At 38.0% G+C, this 21,514-nt stretch overlaps 1 protein-coding gene across 2 annotated transcripts in view; it reads left to right on the forward strand.

Moving 5' to 3' along the window:
* Positions 1-21,514, forward strand: part of stk11 (serine/threonine kinase 11) — a 144,227-nt gene that overhangs the window by 38,895 nt on the left and 83,818 nt on the right. For both annotated transcript variants that reach the window (XM_059991140.1, XM_059991138.1), the window contains exons 3-7: positions 2,964-3,053; positions 5,092-5,224; positions 9,299-9,435; positions 10,077-10,204; positions 15,388-15,445. In XM_059991140.1, coding sequence (XP_059847123.1) covers positions 2,964-3,053; positions 5,092-5,224; positions 9,299-9,435; positions 10,077-10,204; positions 15,388-15,445 — 546 coding nt within the window. The remainder of the gene's footprint in view (positions 1-2,963; positions 3,054-5,091; positions 5,225-9,298; positions 9,436-10,076; positions 10,205-15,387; positions 15,446-21,514) is intronic.

Here is a 21,514-nt window from a genome sequence, read left to right on the forward strand (position 1 = left end):
TTTAAAATCCCATCCTAACATGAGCGTTTGTTTCAAAGATTCAAAATCCATTTACTATCAAAGCAGGTATGTAGTATACAACTCTGAGATTCATCTTCCCCACAGTTGGCTGCAAAGCAAAGAAAACCATGGAACCCATTAAAAAAAAACTTCAAATCTTTCCTCGCGCAAAAAACGGCTCAAATGGCAACAAAAAAAGAGCAAAAATGCAGAATATAAAACAGAAAATCAGAAGTCCAGGCATATTCAGTTGAGCTTAGTATTAACATCTGTAGACCACCCCTAATTTTTATAGTATTCAAATACAGTTACAATGATATATGGTTCCCTGCAACTTTAACTTAAGATTTTCTTTATTGACTGGTATTTATTGAAATGAATACCTTTGACTAACTTTTCTGTTTCAAATAGTTATTAAGATGCTTTTTATTTAAAAGGTTTGCTATACTAAGCTAGTTTCAAATGTTCAAAAAAATCCATAATTTGAAGTTGTATTGATAGATTGAAGGTGGCAAGCATTGACTGTTTTACTATAAAACAAGCAATAATTACTAGTGACCACACTCATGACTGTGCTTGTTGCACACTTTGCTGACTCTACATTGAGTAAATCTGCAGTTTGATGTAAATTTTAATTGCCTGCACATTATGCTTGCTGTAAAAGCACTGAAATTATGCAGTTGAATTATTACCGCAAGGTAAGGACTAGTGACAATTACTTTGGCCCTGAGAAATTAATTTTAAATATTGTATATGTCCAGGGCGATTCCTTAAAAGTGTCTTTTTTAAACGATGTTTTGTTTTCTCCATTCATCCTGTGTGTGCCCCTGTATTAAAATTACTTTCAGAAAAATATTGAAAAGTCTGTTTTTATACATCCCATTTTGCCGTCAATGAGAATTTTTCCATCTGATAAACTAAGTAGGTCAGTTCCAGTTACTAGAGGGCAGAGATCATCTAAAGAAGTGTCCTTAGACAAGTCACAAGCACAAAAGATTTGGCAGATGCTGAAGTATAGAGCAGTACATTCAAAATGCTAGAGGAAATCAGCAGGTCAGGGAGCTGTTTAGACAAGTCACAACTGTAATGGGGATATGTTGCAGAAGCGCCCATGAATCTCTGAGAAATTTTCAGTGGAGTCATTTTCAAGATTTTATGTCTTCATGGTAGACCTGGTCCAATATCTCCTTGCATGTCTTCCTGTATTTGGATGTGAACTGAAATTGTATTCAAGCAGAAATGATCTACCATTTCTGCTTAATGTGAAAGAAAAGCATTTTTTAAAGATACTCAACTCTTGTAAAATAGAAACAGATTTCAAATTAGGTTTATACAAATTTGTTGTTTTGCAGCAGCATTACAGTGTAAACACACAAATATATAAATTACAAAATTAAATAGTGCAAAAAAAATGAAAGAACAAGGTACAGGTTCATGAATCATTCAGAACTTTGATGGTGAAGGAGAGGAAGCTGTTCCTAATCATTGAATGTGGGTCTTCAGGCTCCTGTACATCCTCATTGATGAAGATTTGTGACTGCTCATTCCATTCTTTTGTATTTGCTATAATTTTAATATCACATTGAAATTAATTGGATGAGTTTGAAATATACATGAAGTGCCCTTTATTGGTGATGTTTTATGTCACTCTACTTTTGCATGTCTTATGAAATGTTCTGTCGATAAAGCCATTATTCAAATGCAAATATTTGCTTCCATTCATCCTTCCAATGATTTGAAACAATGTAGTTAACTTCGAGCAAAGAATGAGATGAGAGCAAATGCCAAAATAATTACTTCTTTCACATTTGCTTTACATAATAAAAAAACAAATTAATAATGGGCATCTGTTAGTCTTGAGGGACCATGGATTTGCGCCTTGGGAAGTTTCCAGGGTGTTGGCCTGGGCAGGGTTGTATGGGAGACCGGCAGTTGCCCATGCAGCAAGTCTCCCCTCTCCACACCACCGATGTTGTCCAAGGGAAGCGCAAGGGCTGATACAGCTTGGCACCGGTGTCGTCGCAGAGCAATGTGTGGCTAAGTGCCTTGCTCAAGGACAAAACACGCTGCCTTAACTGAGGAACTAGCGACCTTCAGATCACTAGATCAACACTTTAACTACTTGACTGCACGCCAACACACTATTATATTAGAAACAAATTATATTAGAACATACACCATTATAGCTTAGTGCAGGCCCTTCAGCCCATGACCTTTTAATCTCCTTTTAAGATTAATCCCTCCTACATAGCACTCCATTTTTTCGATCATCCACATGCCTTTCTAAAAGTTTCTTAATTGTTCTGAACGTGTCTACCTCTACCACCACTCTGGACAAGGCATTCACGTAACTACTACTGTGTTTTTAAAAAAAAACAACTTGCCTCTGACGTAACCCCAGTACTTTTCTCCGGTCACCTTTAAATTATGTCCCCTTATATTAGCTATTTCCACCCTTGGGACATGTCTCTGGCCCTTGAAAAAAATCATTATTACACCTTTATCAAATCACCTGTCATCCTCCTCCTCTCCAAAGCCCTAGCTTGCTCATCCTATACTCGTAAGACATGCTATCTAGTCCCAGCAGCTTCTTGGTTAATCTCTGCACCTTTTCTGAAGCTCCCACATACTTCCTATAGTGAGGCAGCCAGAACTGAACACATTATTCCAAGTGTGGTCTAACCACGGTTTTATAGAGCTGCAACATTACTTCATGGCTCTTAAACTCAGTCCTCTGACTAATGAAGCCAACATACTATACACCTTTGGAACAGCCCTTGTATGGCAGCTTTGAGAGATCTGACTAAGTAATCAGATCCTTCAAGATCCCTTTTATTACTGACTGAGTGATGTGAAATTTATATATTTTAAAGTCGTAGCATATTAGCTGTTTAGCTGCATAAGATGCCCGAATGTTTGATTTGGTCATACGTTTGTGCCACTCTTTCCTTGACTTGACCAACGTATATGGTAATGGAATATTGTGTGTGTGGAATGCAAGAAATGTTGGACAGTGTCAATGATAAGAAATTTCCAGTCTTTCAAGCTCATGGGTAGGTAACCTTAATTATATGCTATAAAAGACTTGTAAGCGTGCATATTTTACATATCTTTTTGGGTCTGGCATTCAAATACTTGGTTCCTCCATAATTTATTGTTCTTTGTTCTTACATTTTAGAAAGTCTGAGTACCAGGAAAAAGTCATCTTAAAAAAAAAACTAGGTTGTTTACACAATTCATTTTTCGTTTAAAGTGCCACGTCAATGACAATGTCAAGTTATTGACTCAGAATTAAAGTTATTAGTACAAAGGTCAGAATCAAAATTGGAAGCAGGTTTAATATTACTGACATATATCTTGAAATTTGGTCTCTTGTGTGTTATCTCAATGCAGAATATTTTCCTAAATGTTTGATGTTGACCATCACCACTGAAATAGAGGCATCAGTTTTAAAGCATTTGTAAGAATTTCAGTTGATTTGAAGTTGGCTTGTTGTCACTTTTATCTTTACTTTAAAAATTTATCCCTTGAATATAGACTTGCAAAGTTTAATTCATCATGCACTCATTTCCTGATTTTTGTTTTAAGCCTTGGGTTGCAAAATAATTATTAATGTGTTAGTGCAGGACATGATAGAATAAATGATTATACAATTAAATTAACACATTTAAATTTGGGTAAGCTAAGTTTAATGTATAGCTGGAAAGCATAACAAAATATTAATATATCCACTTTGTTACTGGACAAAAGTGCATGAAATAGAATCTATTATGATCTTCCAGTATAGGTGATTATTACCCAGAGAGAATTAATAATACAGTGCACTATCTTGTTACCAACATATGACTGATGGCTGGAAATTTAGGTCTGCTGTGGATATTCTTTCAATGGGGTTAGTTATTCACATAAATTAATCCCACATATTTTACATTTTGAGTTAGTGTCAGAGAAAAGTACAGCACTGAAACATGTCCCTCTAGTCTGTGCTGAGCCATTTTAACTGTCTACTCCCATTGACCTGCACCAGGCCAATAGCACTCCATACCCCTACCATCCATGTACCTATCCAAACTTCTCTTGGCTGCTAATTGAGCTCGCGTGCACCACTTGTACTGGCATGTTCACTTCATAACACAGTATCTACTGATGATAATGTTGCTGCAATAGGTAGTACCTTGTATTCTGAGCTCATTATTGTATTTTTGCATATACTTAAATGTATTTCCAGTCTTATCAAAAGCAGACTATTAAATGCCTGGTATGATGTCATCAAATGCAAATCATTATATTGCTTATTTCACACACAAGTGAACAATTCCAATCAGACTTAAATTTAACTTTGCATGATACAGTAAAAGTTCTGTTATGTGGCAGACACTGTGCCAAATGGGTGCTGGTTATTAATGCCAATTTATCAAGAGTTCTATTACTAGATGATTAACAAAAAAAACCCTGAACATTTATATTCTGGGTAGTGTACTAAAAGAGCAGCATGATGAGCAGACAATTGATTTATTCTGGTACCTCTCTTGCTGTGAAAATGTACTTGCCTTGAGTTCTGCCACTGTTTTACAATATCAAGAACAGTGAGAATGAATCTGCATTTCCATTGATCTCTGACTACTAATAAATATTTAAAACTATGGACCTTTCCTGGGTTTGTTTTGTCATTGTTGCTGTCCTAGGACATTTGTTGCTGATGCCGTGTTTGATTTTACCTAGAAATATTCTCAGTGGTTCACTAAATAAATCTTGCTAACTTCTAAACGAGCTTGTGTAATGTTAAATATAAACAGGAGTGAAGGTTGCTTATGTCTGGAGGATGGATTTGCTTTTCTATTATATAGACCTTGCTGTTGTGAAGCTGATTAAGACCCCCTACCAATGGATATATTGTAACCAGAAACCAGGGGAGGGGGGGGAATTGTGATTATTTCTTTATATCTTATGCATATACTTAGCCGCTATATAAGAATATTTTTGTTTTAGTAAATATTGGTATTTCTCATTTATATTTATGCTCTAAAGGCCAAAACATCTTTCATCAGCTGTTGCATGTAATATGTTTGCTTCTTAAAATAATTTCCACAGGTACTTCTGCCAATTAATTGATGGTCTAGAATATTTGCACAGTCAAGGAATAGTCCACAAAGATATTAAACCAGGGAACCTTCTGCTAACGACGGATGGCACTTTGAAAATCTCAGACCTAGGAGTAGCTGAAGTATGTATCCTTCTTCAGATTGTGTACTGTATTGTACAAGTGCACCCCTATATCAGTTGCTACTTATTTTCTTTGAATGTGGTTCCATTCCTAAGTCACTGTTTAATGTAGTGTGTTATGATAATTAATAAACCAAAGGAGTATTTTCATCTTCAATAGTTTTATCTACCTCAAGAAAAATAAAAATTCAGAACTTTGTTAACTGTGGACATCATTAGTGAGTTGTAATTTTGCCAAAAAATATATAGTCCCATTCAGACAAAGCCTTCCACAGTATTCGTAACACGACCAACCTTGGTGCCACCTCCAGTGGAAGTCGTGTCCTTTGTGGCAGCAAGGCTGAATAACAGCACAGATGGAAGCCACTTAGCTCATTGCACCTGTATTGATAGTTTTGCTACCATTTTTATCACATTATGGTCATTAAGTCCAGGTGCTACAGCTTTGGAGCAAGAAGGATGCTCAACATTCCTTGTGTTTTTCAGCTTTGTAAAATGGTCCTTAAGACCTTGATTTCCTCATTTTCCCCTGATTCTCTGTAGATTTAAATCTCATGAATTGAGGAAATATTACTTTTCAGAATTTGGATAATTGCCATAACCATGGGAAATAGCTAATTTATCCTTGGTCCCCCAAAAGATTTTTTTGGTAATAGTCTCCGTACTTACATTGATTTGTTCTTTTATTGTGGCCTAATTACTTTTCCACTTATAAACCTTTAAGATTAGGATTAAATCTTGTAAGGGAGGATTTTCCACTGAACTGACAAACCATCAAAACTTGTTGGTTGCCTGCACACAGATCAGTCTGTTTCATCCAGCATGGTTCCAGATTCTATCTTTCAATGGAAGGCAGCTCCCAGAAAATTGACAAGGGGCTACTCAATGCAGTGCTACTTGTTCAGAATTTGCTAATGGCCAATTCCACAGATGACTGTATTTGGTACAGTGAAGCCCTGTTCCCAAATTCAGCAACTGCATTAGTGAAAATAAAATGTACAGTTTCAAAAAATAGTGTTCGATCTATTTTGAAACTTGTTACAAAGAAATTTTCCCAAGGGATTAACCTTGAAATTGTTTTCAGCAATTTGAATTTTCTTAATCGTCCCCATTGGGTTGAAGATGACTTTACTCTAGTTCTACAGATTTTTGTTAAAAAACTTGGTGAATTCATTTATTATTATGGCATGTTCTGAGGCACAGTGAAAACTTAGTTTTGTATGTCATCATTCCATCACATCGGTACTTTGAGGTACTGTAGTACAAAGGACAAACAACAGAATGCTGAATAAAGTTACAGGTATGCAGAAAGCTGTGCAGGTGCACGGTCGCGCCGTAACTGAAATGTTCCCACACACATAGCCTTTGTTGCCACCCAGCTGGACTAAAGACAGACAAGAAAAAGTTTACAAAATGAGCAAGATTTTTTTTGTTGTACTGTACCTGTATTTCATTACACCCTTCAAATAATAAAATCAAAAGTATGTATTTTTTCAATTTTCACTCTAAATATTCATAGTATGCATATTTAAAGTGTATTGCAGTTTTCAGGCCGTGTGTGTTTAAAATAAATAAACATAATAATTAAAAAAAAACAAAATTCCTGCTTCAAACAATTTCACTGCTTTGTGGTGGTCCTTGCAGCTGTAGAACGAATAAATAAATAAATAAATAAATTTAGAGCGAGCGTTGGTTCGGGCAGACAATAAGGTGTAAGGCCATGATGAGATGGATTGAGGTCAAGAGCATTATTTTGTACTACTGTTCAATAATCTTTTAATAGTAGGATAGGATCTGTCCTGGAAGTTGGTGATATGTGCTTTCAGGCTTTTGTATCTTCTGCTTGATGAAGGTGGGGGGCGGGGAACAGAAAGGGGAAGGTTAATGATGAGTTTTCAAGAGTTCAGTACTGCAGTGCAGGGGCTCCTTTCATTCATTTACTGTCCCTTCACTTTTCATGGCCTTTCTTGTTACAAAGTGATTCTATTTCTTTCCTATATTCTATATTTCTATATAGATTATGTATTTCTTTATGTATTAAATCCTATCATTACCAAATCCCTTCTCCACCCTGGCCTCTGGCTCCACCTCTAGTTCTCATCCCATTTCTTTCCTTCGATTCTCATGTGTTTTTGGAACTAATTTTGCCCATTAATCCCATCTCCTGCTCCAACACCTTTGCCATAAAAACCTCTGAAAATTGAACTATACCTCCATTATTCTTCCTTGATCACTTTCTTTCAAAACCATCACTACCGATCCTCTTAAAAATAAATGTCTTGCTTAATTCTTTTGCACCTTTTCTTCCTTTTTTCCGCATCTATATTAGCAATTTTATCCTACAGGTTGTAGAAAGGTCAGAATTTAAAAAGAAACTGCAGATTCTGGAAACCTGGAATAAAAACTGAACTCTGGAAGCACACTCAGCAGTTCAAGCAGCATTCATGGAAAGAGGCAGAGAAAAAAAATATTAGGTTGAAGACATGAAGAGGGACTCGGAAGGAAGAATTTTCCACTTGAAGTATCAGTCTATACCTGCTTCTACAATTAATGCTTAATCTGCTGAGTGTTTCAGGTGCTATGTTATTTGAATGAAATTGTTCCTGCATATCATTTAAAATTGCATCCTGGGTACTTGTACTGATAATGCAGAGACAGTGAAGGACTGGTGAAATTATACTGTTGTTGAATCGATGTCTACAGGCAATGTTCTTCAGCAGTGGAAGAGAAAGGAGTCTTATTTAGCTCTTCATTAGCGAAGCATGGTTTCCCTTTCTACCCTTGCATTGGTGTGGTTGGAGTCCTTTTAATGTTCTTTTGGCTAAAATAAATGTACTTGATCATTGCCTCAGTTAAGACTGATTTTTGCTTTCATAGAGGTACCAAATAGTGTGTAAAGAATAACCAAAGATAAAGTTAAGAAAATCAACAAAAAATTGGTCAGCAAATCATTCATCTTGCAATCCCCTATACTGGACTTTGATATGTTTCACAGTATGCTTATATTTGTTGAAGTTTGGGAAGTACTGTAAATTTGTTTCAAGGTTCCTGAAATATACTGGTTTAAGGCCAAATGCAGTGCCTTCAGGAAGTACTTAGAGAGCAGATTTTGACATTATTTTTGATTAAAGGAGGAAGAGTTTTAAAAACCCTACAGAAATATTAAATTGGTACTAAAAAGAGGACAATGGAAAAGAAAGATATAAGACAATTATAGTTAAGCAGATTAAAGGAAGATGGTAAAATTTAGTTGGAATAAAACAAGTAGCTAGAACTTTCTGTATTGCTGTAGTGCAAAAGCAGTGAAAGGGTAGTAGTTTTGATCAGTCATTGATAACTTGGTTGCAAGTTGCCAAGTGTTTCATATACTTGCACAAAGTATATGATTATATGCTTATTCTGGGATCTGGAGTTCAGGTGCAAGCCCATTTAGAGATCAATAATGTTTATTTACACAAGGAAGTGACCAATTGAGTTCCCTAATTGGAGTGATTTGATGTTGAAATGTGCAATTATGATTTACTCCAATTTGAAACAAACTTCAGTTTTGTGATGCTAGGGGTAAAACTGCCATGTAATCTGATTTTGGGGATTGCTATTAACTGAATGATCTTTTATTTTTTGGATGGCTCCTAAATGTATTTTATATGTCGGGCTTGTTCAAATGCTAATTCAGCTTTTGGTGACTGGTTCACCTTTCCTAGAGCTCATAATATTCTACTTCAAAAGATCAATGGCTTACTGCAGATTTACATTTTTAGTGTCATAATTTTATTAATTAAACTGGGAGAATATGTTCCTTTCAGTCTTTAAAGTGAAGGCAGAGCATTAATTTTGCCCTTGGTCAGAGGCCACCATTTTTTAAAAAAAGCAAAGTTTGCATTTTGTTTGTTTTTCAATATTTTAACGTATTGCGCATTGATTTTAAATATTTCAATTGAGAACTGATAAATAGTAATATGTGATATGATGAGGTTTGTTGTTGAAATTGGAACATCATGAATTCTAATGTGCCTTTCTTTTTCCACATTTATCCAAAAAGAATAACTTTTCTTTTCAATTCTCGTTATTTCAGGCATTACACCCTTTTGCAGAGGATGATACTTGTAGGACGAGTCAAGGATCACCAGCATTCCAGCCTCCAGAAATTGCAAATGGACTAGATACATTTTCAGGGTTCAAGGTGGACATTTGGTCTGCAGGGGTGACATTGTAAGAAATGTTCTACTTAACTTTTGATGTATAAAATGTAAAAAAAATCTGCATTTTGCAGGGTAATTTAGCAACATTTTAAAGCTGAAACTCCCTTACAGAAATATTTAACCAACTTCTGATTACTAAAGTGTTTTGTATTGCTAACCTTTTTTTCCAGAACAGGCTTTGATAAAAGGTCTTTGCCCGGGAACATTATCTTTGGCTTTTCTCTCTCTGCAGATGGTGTGTAACCTGCTGAGTATTTCTGGCATTTTCTGATTTTTGTCACATTCCTAGGATCTGCAGTTTTCAGCTTATCCATTTTATATGCTCAATTAAACTGCACGTTACTGAATTTCGCCAGTAACTGAAAGATATATAACAAAACCATGGAGAATAGCCTACTATTGTGATGAACTAGTATTTCTTTTTTCCGAAGTACATTCTGCAAATCTGGTGGAGACATTGAAAGTTTCAATCCTTGCAAATTAATCCCTTAATTTTATTTCAGCTTGTTTAAAAAGAAATCTGCATACTTGTTTTACCATATGTTAGTATATTAGGCTACAGATTTGCAGTATGAAGGGCACTGAACTGCCACTGAAGTTTTGTGCAGTTGCATATTGTGACACACTCCCTTAACGTCTTTTGTTTTTCAGATACAACATTACAACTGGTCTTTATCCATTTGAGGGGGATAACATCTACAAATTATTTGAAAACATAGGGAAAGGGGAGTATACCATTCCAGAAGAATGTGGACCGTTGTTGACAGATTTATTACGAGGTAAGTAAAGAAAAAATAGAGCTTTGTGAAAACCTGGAAAGTAACTTTCAATTTGCTTCCAGACTGTTACAGCCACAAATAATTTAGTTTAAGCATCATTGTCTTCTGAGTGATACCTGTTTTGTACGTGGAACACTATTGAGTATAACGGGGAGGGGGTGGGGGTGACATGATCACACAGTGTAAGATGCTATATGATTCAATTTCTTGGCAAGTAAAATTGTTCTACAACTTTAAAAAAAAATCATAATATTTTTAAAGTGGAAATTGGGGAAGTGCTGGTTTACGTCAGCAAAAGGTGTCTGCTGATATCTTTCAAAAGAAAGGTAAAGGTTTCTTGGAGGGAATAAACCGAATGTTAAATTGTTCCATCATATTGAATAAGTTTCCAGCTTTGAATATGATTAAATATGAATATTTATTTTGGGACTATACTTGAGATAAGTAAAGGATAGTGTAGATTGTTTATCCCTTTTATGTAGACTGAAAACAGTACCATAAAGAAGCAGTAGGGGGCATGCAGTCTGAACATGTTCTCAAAATTTAAAATAACGCTTTACATATTTCTTGATATAGAAATAATTTATATTCCCGGAAAATTTTTTTTGTAAAGCAAAATCCAAGCAGCTCCCAATAGTTTAAATGTAAAAATGAATATTATTTGTGTTTCAGAGCTCAAGAATTTTGATTAAAATTACTAAAACAAAATCTGTCAATACAATGCAAACCACAAAATGCTGGATCAACTCAGCAGGTCAGGCAGCATCTATGGAAATGAATAAACTGCTGATGTTTCAGGCCAAACCCTTCATCGGGACTCAGATCTTGGCTTGAAATACTGACTATTTGTTCATTTTCATAGATGCTGCCTGAGCTGCTGAGCTCCTCCAGCGTTTTATGTGTGTTGCTCTGGATTTTCAGCATCTGCAGAATCAATACAGTTATCTGAAATAGTGAAATATAGTTTTATTATTTAAATCTCATAGTTAAAAAAAATAAAATTTACACTTTCAAACAGTACATCTATGTATGGGCAACTTAAATATGTTACCGGAATAATTTTTGGAGTTGTTCACTTAAAGTTTTACTGGTGGATGAAGACTATTGTCTTGTACATTTTGATCCGTTTATCTTTCTAAGGTTGATGATCTGCTGACTGAGTTTTTTTCATCCATTGCACTCTCATCTTCTGAGGACCTCTTGCATTTCTGTTTTAGAGTTTCAGCATCTGTGATTTGCTACAGCTGTGAGGAGTCCATTTGAAATTTGACTTTGTTGTGTCTCTTCAATCTGAGTAAACGTTAATAAAATGAGTCCAGTGGCAGCAACATGCCCTGAGATGCACCAACAAGCTAATGTAGGTCTGATGAGGAAAATGTAGTTATTTATGCTAAAAAAACATATCTTCTGGAGTGTTTATAATATAATGGCTATTTTATGTGAAAGTTCTCAGTTTCTACCCTGCTCTTTATTATTAAGAAATTTATCACAATCCATCAAAACTTGGTTTCAATGGTACTGAGATATCCCCTTCCCAATTTGTGCCAATTGTAACTTCAGTTCTACAGTTAATAGTTAGCTTAATGTTCTCAGGATAGGCACTGAATACTGCCTGCTTGAGTCCCTCAGATCAAAAGCAAGCAAAAATGCATTGCAGAGTCATCGAGCACCACAGCACAGAACAAGGCTCTTTGCCCCATGTAGTTCATGCCAAACTGCTTTTCTGCCTTGTTCCATCTGCTCCCTCTCTGTGATCTCTGCGGCCCTCTTACTCTTTGTCCATGTACTCACCTGGACTCGCTATCACAGCCATGTATCCTTCCTGCAATCTGGGATTTCCCCACTCTGGCCTCTTTCCTCTTCTTGCCTGCTTATCAACCCCCATCCTCTCTTCCTCCTTCCCTTTCTCCCAAGGTTCACTCTCTTCTCCTTTGTCAGTCTCCAGCTCTTTATCTTTCCCATCCACCTGGCTTCACCTATTACCTTCCAGCTGTCCTTCCCCTCCCCCCACATCTTTTTATTTTGTCACCTTTCCTCCTTTTACAGTCCAGAAAAAGGGTCTTGGCCCGCAATGTCAAAAAGTATATTCATTGCCACAGATGCTGCCTGACTTGCTGAGTTCTTCCTGCATTCTGTGTGTGTTGACTTGAACCATGAAGTTGCATACCCTTTCATCCATGTACTTTTACAACATTTAATTTGTATTTGAACCTGTATCTACCACTTCCGTTGGCTGTTCGCTCCACACTTGCACCACGCTGTGAGTGAAGAAGTTTAAATATTTCACCTTTCACCCTTAACTTATGACCTTTAGTTCTAGTCTCACCCAACCCAAGTGGAAAAAACCCGGTTCGCCTTTACCCTATCTATACCACTCATGATTTTGTATAACTCCATCAAATCTCCCCTCATTCTCCTGTGCTCCAAGGGATGCTGGATGTTCCAATGCAGCATCTGTAACATCTACAAAGTAATAAGTTTGTCCTCTTCCAGTTTGAATAAAGCTTATAAAAATTAACATGATTGAACAGTAATGTAATTCTTGTGGCATATATTCAAATGCCAGAAATGTTATCCCTGGTCACACGGGTAAGCAATTCTATCTGGAGTGATGTTTCTAGCATAGAAAGCATTCTTTTGCTTTTTATCTATGCTTGCTTATTGGTTATCTGCTTCAATCTTGTGCATTAGAGCGCTCAGAATATTTAAGCAATGCATGGGATGCAAACTTTAACTTATTTCAGTTTTGATCCAGTTGCAGAAGATGTAGAGCTGACACTTAACACTAGGTGGCATGCTTATATAATTTATGGGGAGACTTGTTGGTAAGAATTGCTTCTGTATTGAAAAATATTTTTGAATTGTGTTTAAGATTACAAGAAAAGGTAGTGGAAAGGTACTCTGTTGAATTTGCCTTTTATTAATTATTGTGTTATTGAATAACTGTACAAGACAGTCTTTTTTGTTGGCTCTTTCTTTCCCTTCATTTACCAGAATTAGGATTAAATATGCTATTTACTAAAAATAAAATCACCTTGAAGTTTATTAGCTTATCAAAGTATGTAGAGTGAGTTTCATTTATTTTGGAGGATGCTGTATCACCGGTAGATTCATTTATTGTTTATCTGTAATTGCTTTTGAACAGAGTGGATTTCTAGGATTGCTATTTCAGAGGGTATTTGGAAATCAGATTTGCTCTTCTGAATAGCAGTAATGAACCATATGAGATTGTTCAGAGGATATTTGTAATGTGTGCTGGCTAAGACTCAAAGATCCAAAGTTACATTTATTATCGAAGTATGTATACAGAACACAGCTATGAGTTTGTTCACCTGCTGACAGCCATGAAGCAAAAAACACTGTGGAACCCAGTCAAGGAAACATCAACACCCAATTGCGCAAAAAAAACCCAAATTGCGCAAATGGCAAAAAGCGAGTGAACAACACAGAATGTCAAACATCAAACCAGTAGTATTTAGTTTAGTTGAGTTCAGCACAGTGCCGCTAGCAAGGCTATTCTTTAGAGGCAGCAAAGCGCCAGATCGCTCAATCAGCTCCAGAACATGCCATCAGAATGTAAATCACAGCTTCCAATCGCACACAGCTTAGTAGTAGAATCATACTTTAAAAAAGTAGTAAAAGAGATAGTTTTGTGAACTGTCAACAGAACGTTGATGTTGGTCGTGTTGTCTACTAGTGCCATCTTCATTGCAGGTCAAGAAAAGTGACCTAAAATTTCATAGAAATGTGTGATTTGTTTTTTTTTTGATGTGATATGTCTTTGTAAATCTTCTTAGCAGCCTATCAGATTACAACTAAGTAAATCTTTCAGTTTGATAAAGTATTCGAAGCACAGAGGTAGGATATTTGTCCCAGCATATCTTTGCCAATATTTATGCTTCACTTGAGCTAATTGTGTTTCCTCTAATTTAATATACTTCTATTCTTTCTCCAATGTACATGTTAATCTTTCTCTGTGAGTTGCTCCATACATAGCACCCTGAAAGATGCATCTATCAAGCAGGATTTGTCTTTTTAAATCAATATGACTCTGGAGCTCAAACTCCTAAGAATTGTAGCCATTTTGAAAACCTCTACTACTTTAAGATTCTTCCTAAATGTACAAGTTTTAAAGTTGCAAAACAGCGTGAATGTAAGGGTGCGCTCTAAGAAATGCGTTCATTTATATCTATCAGCCCTTACAGCTGCCTTCGTATCTTTTGTTGCGTTATCTGTATTAAATTTAGTTGATGATTATTGCTGCATGTAGAAAAATACCATTCTGATTATGAAAAGGCACTGGTTTTAGTTTTTAATTATTTTCTTGTATAATCACTTTACAAAAATTATGGGAATAAAAATCCAGCTCAGAAATGTTGAATATTGGATAGCGTTGCTATTGCAAGTTGGAGAAATTGTTTTTGCAATATACCTTTGTGCATTACATAGGCAGCCTAGCACAGTCTTGCAGTTTATTCTTGTACTGTTAATCAGTATTTTACTTTTGTGACCAGTCTTGCATTTTTGATAAGCTGGGTTGTTTGAACCTAAGCAAGTCCTTTGCCTTCTGAAGGATTATGGAAAACTAGCAATTAAAAGTGAAGCCAATCTTACTTCAATCAACTGCTGATCACTTTAGTTCTACAAATAAAACTGACTCACTTTTTGTATGATTTAAAGTCTTACAGTAACAATTCATTCTTTAAAATTAAATAAATAACTCCCTACATGGTAAATGCATTTATTCCTAGGTCAATGAAATCCCATTAAATTGTGGTGTTGGCAATTTCTTGCTTTCTTGAAAAATATTGATGTGTTGATGTTTACCACCATTATTATTTACAATTTCTAAGCAGTTGTACTGATTTTTTTTTTATTAATTTGGAATTATTACCACTGGTTTTAATGGGAACACAGAACTTTGGCAACCAGTCTTTTCATGGCCTTTGCAATTATAACAGACAATGATATCAGACTCTTGGGGAACAGGAGAGATGCAATTTTACTTGCACCTTTATTTCCTTTTCATTTGCGTTGCAGCACTGTCACAGTGATCTAGAAATCACAAATTTCAATAAATTCCACGATAGTATGTTGCTAAGATAGAAAGAAATTCTGCTGTTTTTGAAGTAAATCATTGTTGTTTTTTTTAATTATTAACGCATCTTTATCTGCCCTTGCAGGAATGCTTGAATATGATCCTGTGAAAAGATTTTCAATACAACAGATTAGACAGCACAAGTAAGTTTCTTAACATAAGCAAATTAGGTAAATTCTAAAGTTAGTAATAAATACAAACTTTCTGCCGCAATAAAATATGTTTTTAGGGGTTGTCTTGAGGTTTTCATTGATTAGTGTCTGCATGCACATCAGTGGATCCTAGTGCTAATTCTCATTTTTCACCACAGTTGTCAGTAGCTTGCATCGTTGCTGCCTGTCCAGCAAAATCACTGTCTCCATTCCCAATTAGAGTTTACTAGATCCACACAAATTAGAGTATGGGGTGGGGAGCGCGGCAATCATCTGGTCTATTGAACTAGTGCCAATTCTGACTATATCTGTTTTAAAGTTATATCCTCTAATCTGCATTTGTTATTGTTTATTTTGGGACCCATTTGCCCTTACTATAGTGGATAATTCTTGATTCCCTGTGACCTTGCCTGCTTATGCACTGGTACTGTTAATAAACCAACCTAAATACAGAAGATAAGAAAAGCCCGCGAGGCCTGATTTAGATCTAAGCTGTAAATTTGATGCTTAGAGGCATCATCTCAATGGAGTATTAGTTTTCAACATGCCTATCAATATATTCCCTTGCTTTTTGTTGAGAGTTCATTATTTTTCATATTTTCCTGATTCCAAAAAATTATTTTTTTTGTTGATACATTTGATTAAAGTGTTACTCTGCACTCAATAGCCACTGTACACTGCACACCTTGTTAGTACAAATACCTAATCAGCCAATTATGTGGCAGCAACTCAATGCATAAAATCATGTATGCTTGGTCAAGACGTTCAGTCATTGTTCAGACCAAACATCAGAATGGGGAAGTAATGTGATCTAAGTGACTTTGACTGGAATGATTGTTGGTGCCAGACCAGTTCAAAGTACATTTATTATCAAAGTATGTATACATTATACAGCCTTGAGATTCCTGTCCTTACAGACAGCCATAAGACCCAAGAAATGCAAAGAACCTTAAAAATATGACAAATGCCCAAAGAGCAAGAAAGAGAAGAAAAAAAAAGAAAAACGAAGCAAGTAACGTTTAGAATGAAAGCGAGTCCTTGGGTACGAAGCCTGGAGCAGCCGGAGCAGGGCATAGCATCGGCATCAATTCAACACAATGGAGTAAAAGTTGCAGAGCCCGCAGCAGGCCCACAGCCTGAGTGCAGTGAAGAAAGGAATTAATGTCACGACGCAGCAAGCAGACTCTCTCCTCTGGTCTCAAAACCCTGCCCTTTCAATCCATCTGGCCTGGCATTTAAATCATCCAAACATCAGCTCTCCTGGGATATGCTGATCTCCTGGAGTTTCAAGCACAACAATCTTTAAAGGCTACAGAGAATGGTGTGAGAAACACAGAAAACATCCAGTGAGCAGCAGTGCTGTGGGCAAATATGCCTTGTTAATGAGAGAGGTCAGAGGAGAATGACCAGACTTGCTCAAGTTGACAGGAAGACGACTGTAACTTAAGTAACCACTCGTTAAAACGGTGTACAGAGGAGCAGATCTAAATACACAACACATTGAACTTTGAAGTGGATGGGCTACAGCAACAGAAGACCATGAACATACTCGGTAGCCACTTTACTCTATACAGGAGGTAACAAATAAAGTGGCAACTGATTGTTTACAACATGTTTATGGTGCAGGCCAGAGCAGATACTGATATGTTTCCATTACTGGGAGAACCTCCAACATGGGGACACTGTTGCAAGGATGGCAGGGTCAAATAAAACTGCATTTCTCGCACAGCATTTTGAATCACTGGAATTTTCTTTCCCAGATTGCCATGGAGGCTAATCATTAAGGCCATCTGAAGAGGAAGTAGATCTGTTTTTGAAAGATCAGTGTATTAAAGGTGATCGGGAGCCAGAACAGGAATAGTTGAGTTAAAAGGTGAAACAGGATAGGCTGGAGCTTCTTTCTCTGGAGTGTATGAGCCTGAAAGTTGACCTGATAGAGGTATCTGAAGTCATCAGGGGTGTAGATAAGCTGAATGGTCACAATCTTTTCCCTAGGGTAGATGTGTAAAAGTAAGGGGCATTTATTTATATAATCTCTGAATCTCTGAACACACATGATCATTGAAGTGGATGGGTTACAACAAGAGAACAGCATGAGCCTGCCCTCAGTGACCATTTTATTAGGTACAAGATGTACCTAATAAATTGTCCACTGAGTGTAAGTGGGCAATTTCATGATATTTTTAAAACATTGAATTCAAGATATTAATCCTTTTTGTAATACTATACTAGCAAATTGCAATGATGAATAATTCTCTTCTCCAGTTTCCTCACTCCCTATTAGACAATAGACAATAGACAATAGGTGCAGAAGTAGACCATTCGGCCCCTCGAGTCAGCACCGCCATTCTGAGATCATGGCTGATCATTCACTATCAATACCCAGTCCCTGCCTTGTCCCCATATCCCTTGATTCCCCTATCCATCAGATATCTATCCAGCTCCTTCTTGAAAGCATCCAGAGAATTGGCCTCCACCGTCTTCTGAGGCAGTGCATTCCACACCTCCACAACTCTCTGGGAGAAGAAGCTCTTCCTCAACTCTGTTTTAAATAACTGACCTCTTATTCTCAATCCATGCCCTCTGGTACTGGACTCTCCCAACATCAGGAACATATTTCCTGCCTCAATCCTATCAAATCCTTTAATTATCTTAAACGTTTCAATCAGATCCCCTCTCAATCTCCTCAATTCCAGCGTGTACAAGCCCAATCTCTCCAATCTCTCTGCGTAAGACAGCCCTGCCATCCCAGGAATCAACCTAGTGAATCTACGCTGCACTTCCTCAATTGCCAGAATGTCCTTCCTTAAACCTGGAGACCAAAACTGCACACAATACTCCAGGTGTGGTCTCACCAGGGCCCTGTACAAATGCAAAAGAACATCCTTGCTCTTGTATTCAATTCCCCTTGTAACAAAGGCCAACATTCCATTTGCCCTCTTCACTGCCTGTTGCACTTGCTCATTCACCTTCATTGACTGGTGAACTAGGACTCCTAGGTCTCTTTGCATTTCTCCCTCACCTAACTCGACACCGTTCAGACAATACTCTGCCCTCTTGTTCCAGCTTCCAAAGTGGATAACTTCACATTTATTCACATTGAATGACATCTGCCAAGTATCTGCCCACTCACTCAGCCTCCCTGTATTCTCCTAACGTCCTCTTCGCATGTCACACTGCCACCCAGTTTAGTATCGTCAGCAAACTTGCTGATATAGTTTTCAATGCCCTCATCTAAATCATTGACATAAATCATAAAGAGCTGTGGTCCCAATACAGAGCCCTGTGGTACCCCACTAGTCACCTCCAGCCAGTCTGAGAAACACCCATTCACTGCTACCCTTTGCTTTCTATCTGCCAACCAGTTTTCTATCCATGTTGAAACCCTGCCTCCAATGCCATGAGCTCTGATTTTACTCACCAATCTCCTATGTGGCACCTTATCGAATGCCTTCTGAAAATCCAGGTACACAACATCTACTGGCTTACCCTCGTCTAACATCCTTGTTACACCCTTAAAAAACTCCAACAGATTAGTCGAGCATGATTTGCCCTTGATAAATCCATGCTGGCTCGGCCTAATCCTATTTCTGCCATCTAGATGTGCCACTATTTCGTCCTTAATAATGGACTCAAGCATCTTCCCCACGACTGACGTTAGGCTAGCAGGGCGATAGTTCTCTGTTTTCTCCTTCCCTCCCTTCTTGAAAAGTGGGACAACATTAGCCACTCTCCAATCTTCAGGAACTGATCCTGAATCTAAGGAACATTGGAAAATGATTACCAATGCATCCGCAATTTCCTGAGCCACCTCTTTTAGAACCCTCGGATGCAGACCATCTGGACCCGGGGATTTATTAGCCTTCAGTCCTACCAGTCTACTCATCACAGTGTCTTTCCTAATGTCAATCTGTCTCAATTCCTCTGATATCTTAAGACCCTGGCCCATCCATACATCTGGGAGATTGCTTGTGTCCTCCCTGGTGAAGACAGATCTAAAGTATGCATTAAATTCTGTTGCCATTTCCCTGTTTCCCATAACAATTTCTCCCAATTCATTCTTCAAGGGGCCAACATTGTTCTTAACTATCTTCTTTCTCTTCACATAGCTAAAAAAGCTTTTGCTATCCCCTTTTATATTCCTGGCTAAACTGAGCTCATACCTGATTTTTTCTCTCCGTATTGCTTTTTTAGTTAAGATCTGCTGTTCCTTAAAACTTTCCCAATCATCTGTATTCCCACTCATCTTAGCCCTGTCATACTTCTTTTTCTTTAATGCTATACAATCTCTGACTTCCTTTGTCAACCACTGTGGCCCCTTCCCCCTCTTTGAATCCTTCCTTCTCATTGGAATGAACTGCATTTGCATCTTTTGTATTATGCCCAAGAATATCTGCCACTGCTGATCCACTGTCTTTCCTGCCAGGGCATCCGCCCATTTAACTTTGGCCAGCTCTTCCCTCATGGCTCCATAGTCTCCTTTATTTAATTGCAACACTGACACCTCTGATCTGCCCCTATCCCTCTCAAATTGTAGATAAAAACTTATCATGTTATGATCACTACTTCCTAATGGCTCCTTTATTTCAAGATCACTTATCAATTCCTGTTCATTACACATCACCAAGTCCAAAATAGCCTCGTTCCTGGTTGGCTCAAGCACAAGCTGTTCCAAAAATACATCCCTTTGACACTCCACAAACTCCCTATCCTGGGGTCCAGCACCTACCTGATTCTCCCAGTTCACCTGCATGTTGAAATCTCCCATAATGACTGCATTACCTTTAGCACATGCCAATGTTAACTCCCTAATCAACTTGTACCCAATATCCACGCTACTGTTTGGGGGCCTGTACACAACACCCATTAGGGTCTTTTTACCCTTACTGTTCCTCAGCTCAATCCACACAGACTCTACTTCCCCTGTTCCCAAGTCACCTCTTGCTAAGGACTGAATCTCATTCCTCACCAACAGGGCCACCCCACCCCCTCTTCCCATATTTCTGTCTCTACGATAGCACATATACCCTGGTACACTCAATTCCCAGGCCTGATCCCCTTGCAGCCATGTCTCCGTTATCCCAACAATATCGTAGTTCCCCATTTTCATCTGAGCTTCAAGCTCATCTGTCTTATTTCTGACACTACGCGCATTCAAGTATAGAATTCTTAGCCCATTCCTCCTCTCTTTGCTTAAAACACTGTCTACTGTACCTAACCCAGCTCCTTGAACTTCCATCGAGCAAATTGCACCCTGAATTTTGATGACCTTCTCAAGATCACCCAAGCCTTGTACACATTTAACCCCATGCACCTTCTGACCAACCCTCTGGATCTGGATCCCTGCCCCCTGCACATCTAGTTTAAACCCCCCCGAGCAGCACTGGCAAATACTCTTGCAAGAATGTTAGTACCCCTCCGGTTCAGATGTAGACCATCCCTTCGAAACAGATCCCAATGTCCCTGGAACAAAGACCAATTATCCAAAAACCTGAACCCTTCCTTCCTGCACCATGCTCTCAGCCTCGTATTAATGTGCATAATCATTCTATTCTTCGCCTCACTCGCACGTGGCACAGGTAGCAATCCCGAGATTGTCACCCTGGAGGTCCTGCCTTTCAGCTTCACTCCTAACTCCCTGAACTCTCTAAGCAGGACCCCCTCACTCACCTTACCTACATCATTGGTCCCTACATGGACCACTACATCTGGGTTCATGCCCTCATTCTCAAGAATAGCCTGCACCCGATCTGAGATGTCCCGGACCCTGGCACCAGGGAGGCAACATACCATCCGAGACTCCCGATCTGCCCCACAAAATCTCCTATCTGCCCTCCTAACTATAGAGTCCCCTAAAACTATCGCTCTCTTCTCTTCCCTCCTCCCCTTTCTAGTTGAGGGTTCAACCTCTGTGCCAGAGGCAGGACCACTACAACTCATTCCTGGTAGGTCATCCCCATCAACAGTATCCAGTACGGTATACTTATTGTTAATGGGAATGGCCGCAGGGGTGCTCTGCTCTCTCTGCCTGCTCCCCCTGCCCCTCTGGACCGTCACCCA

Source organism: Hypanus sabinus, chromosome 16, assembly GCF_030144855.1.
Source record: "Hypanus sabinus isolate sHypSab1 chromosome 16, sHypSab1.hap1, whole genome shotgun sequence".
NCBI lineage: Eukaryota > Metazoa > Chordata > Chondrichthyes > Myliobatiformes > Dasyatidae > Hypanus > Hypanus sabinus.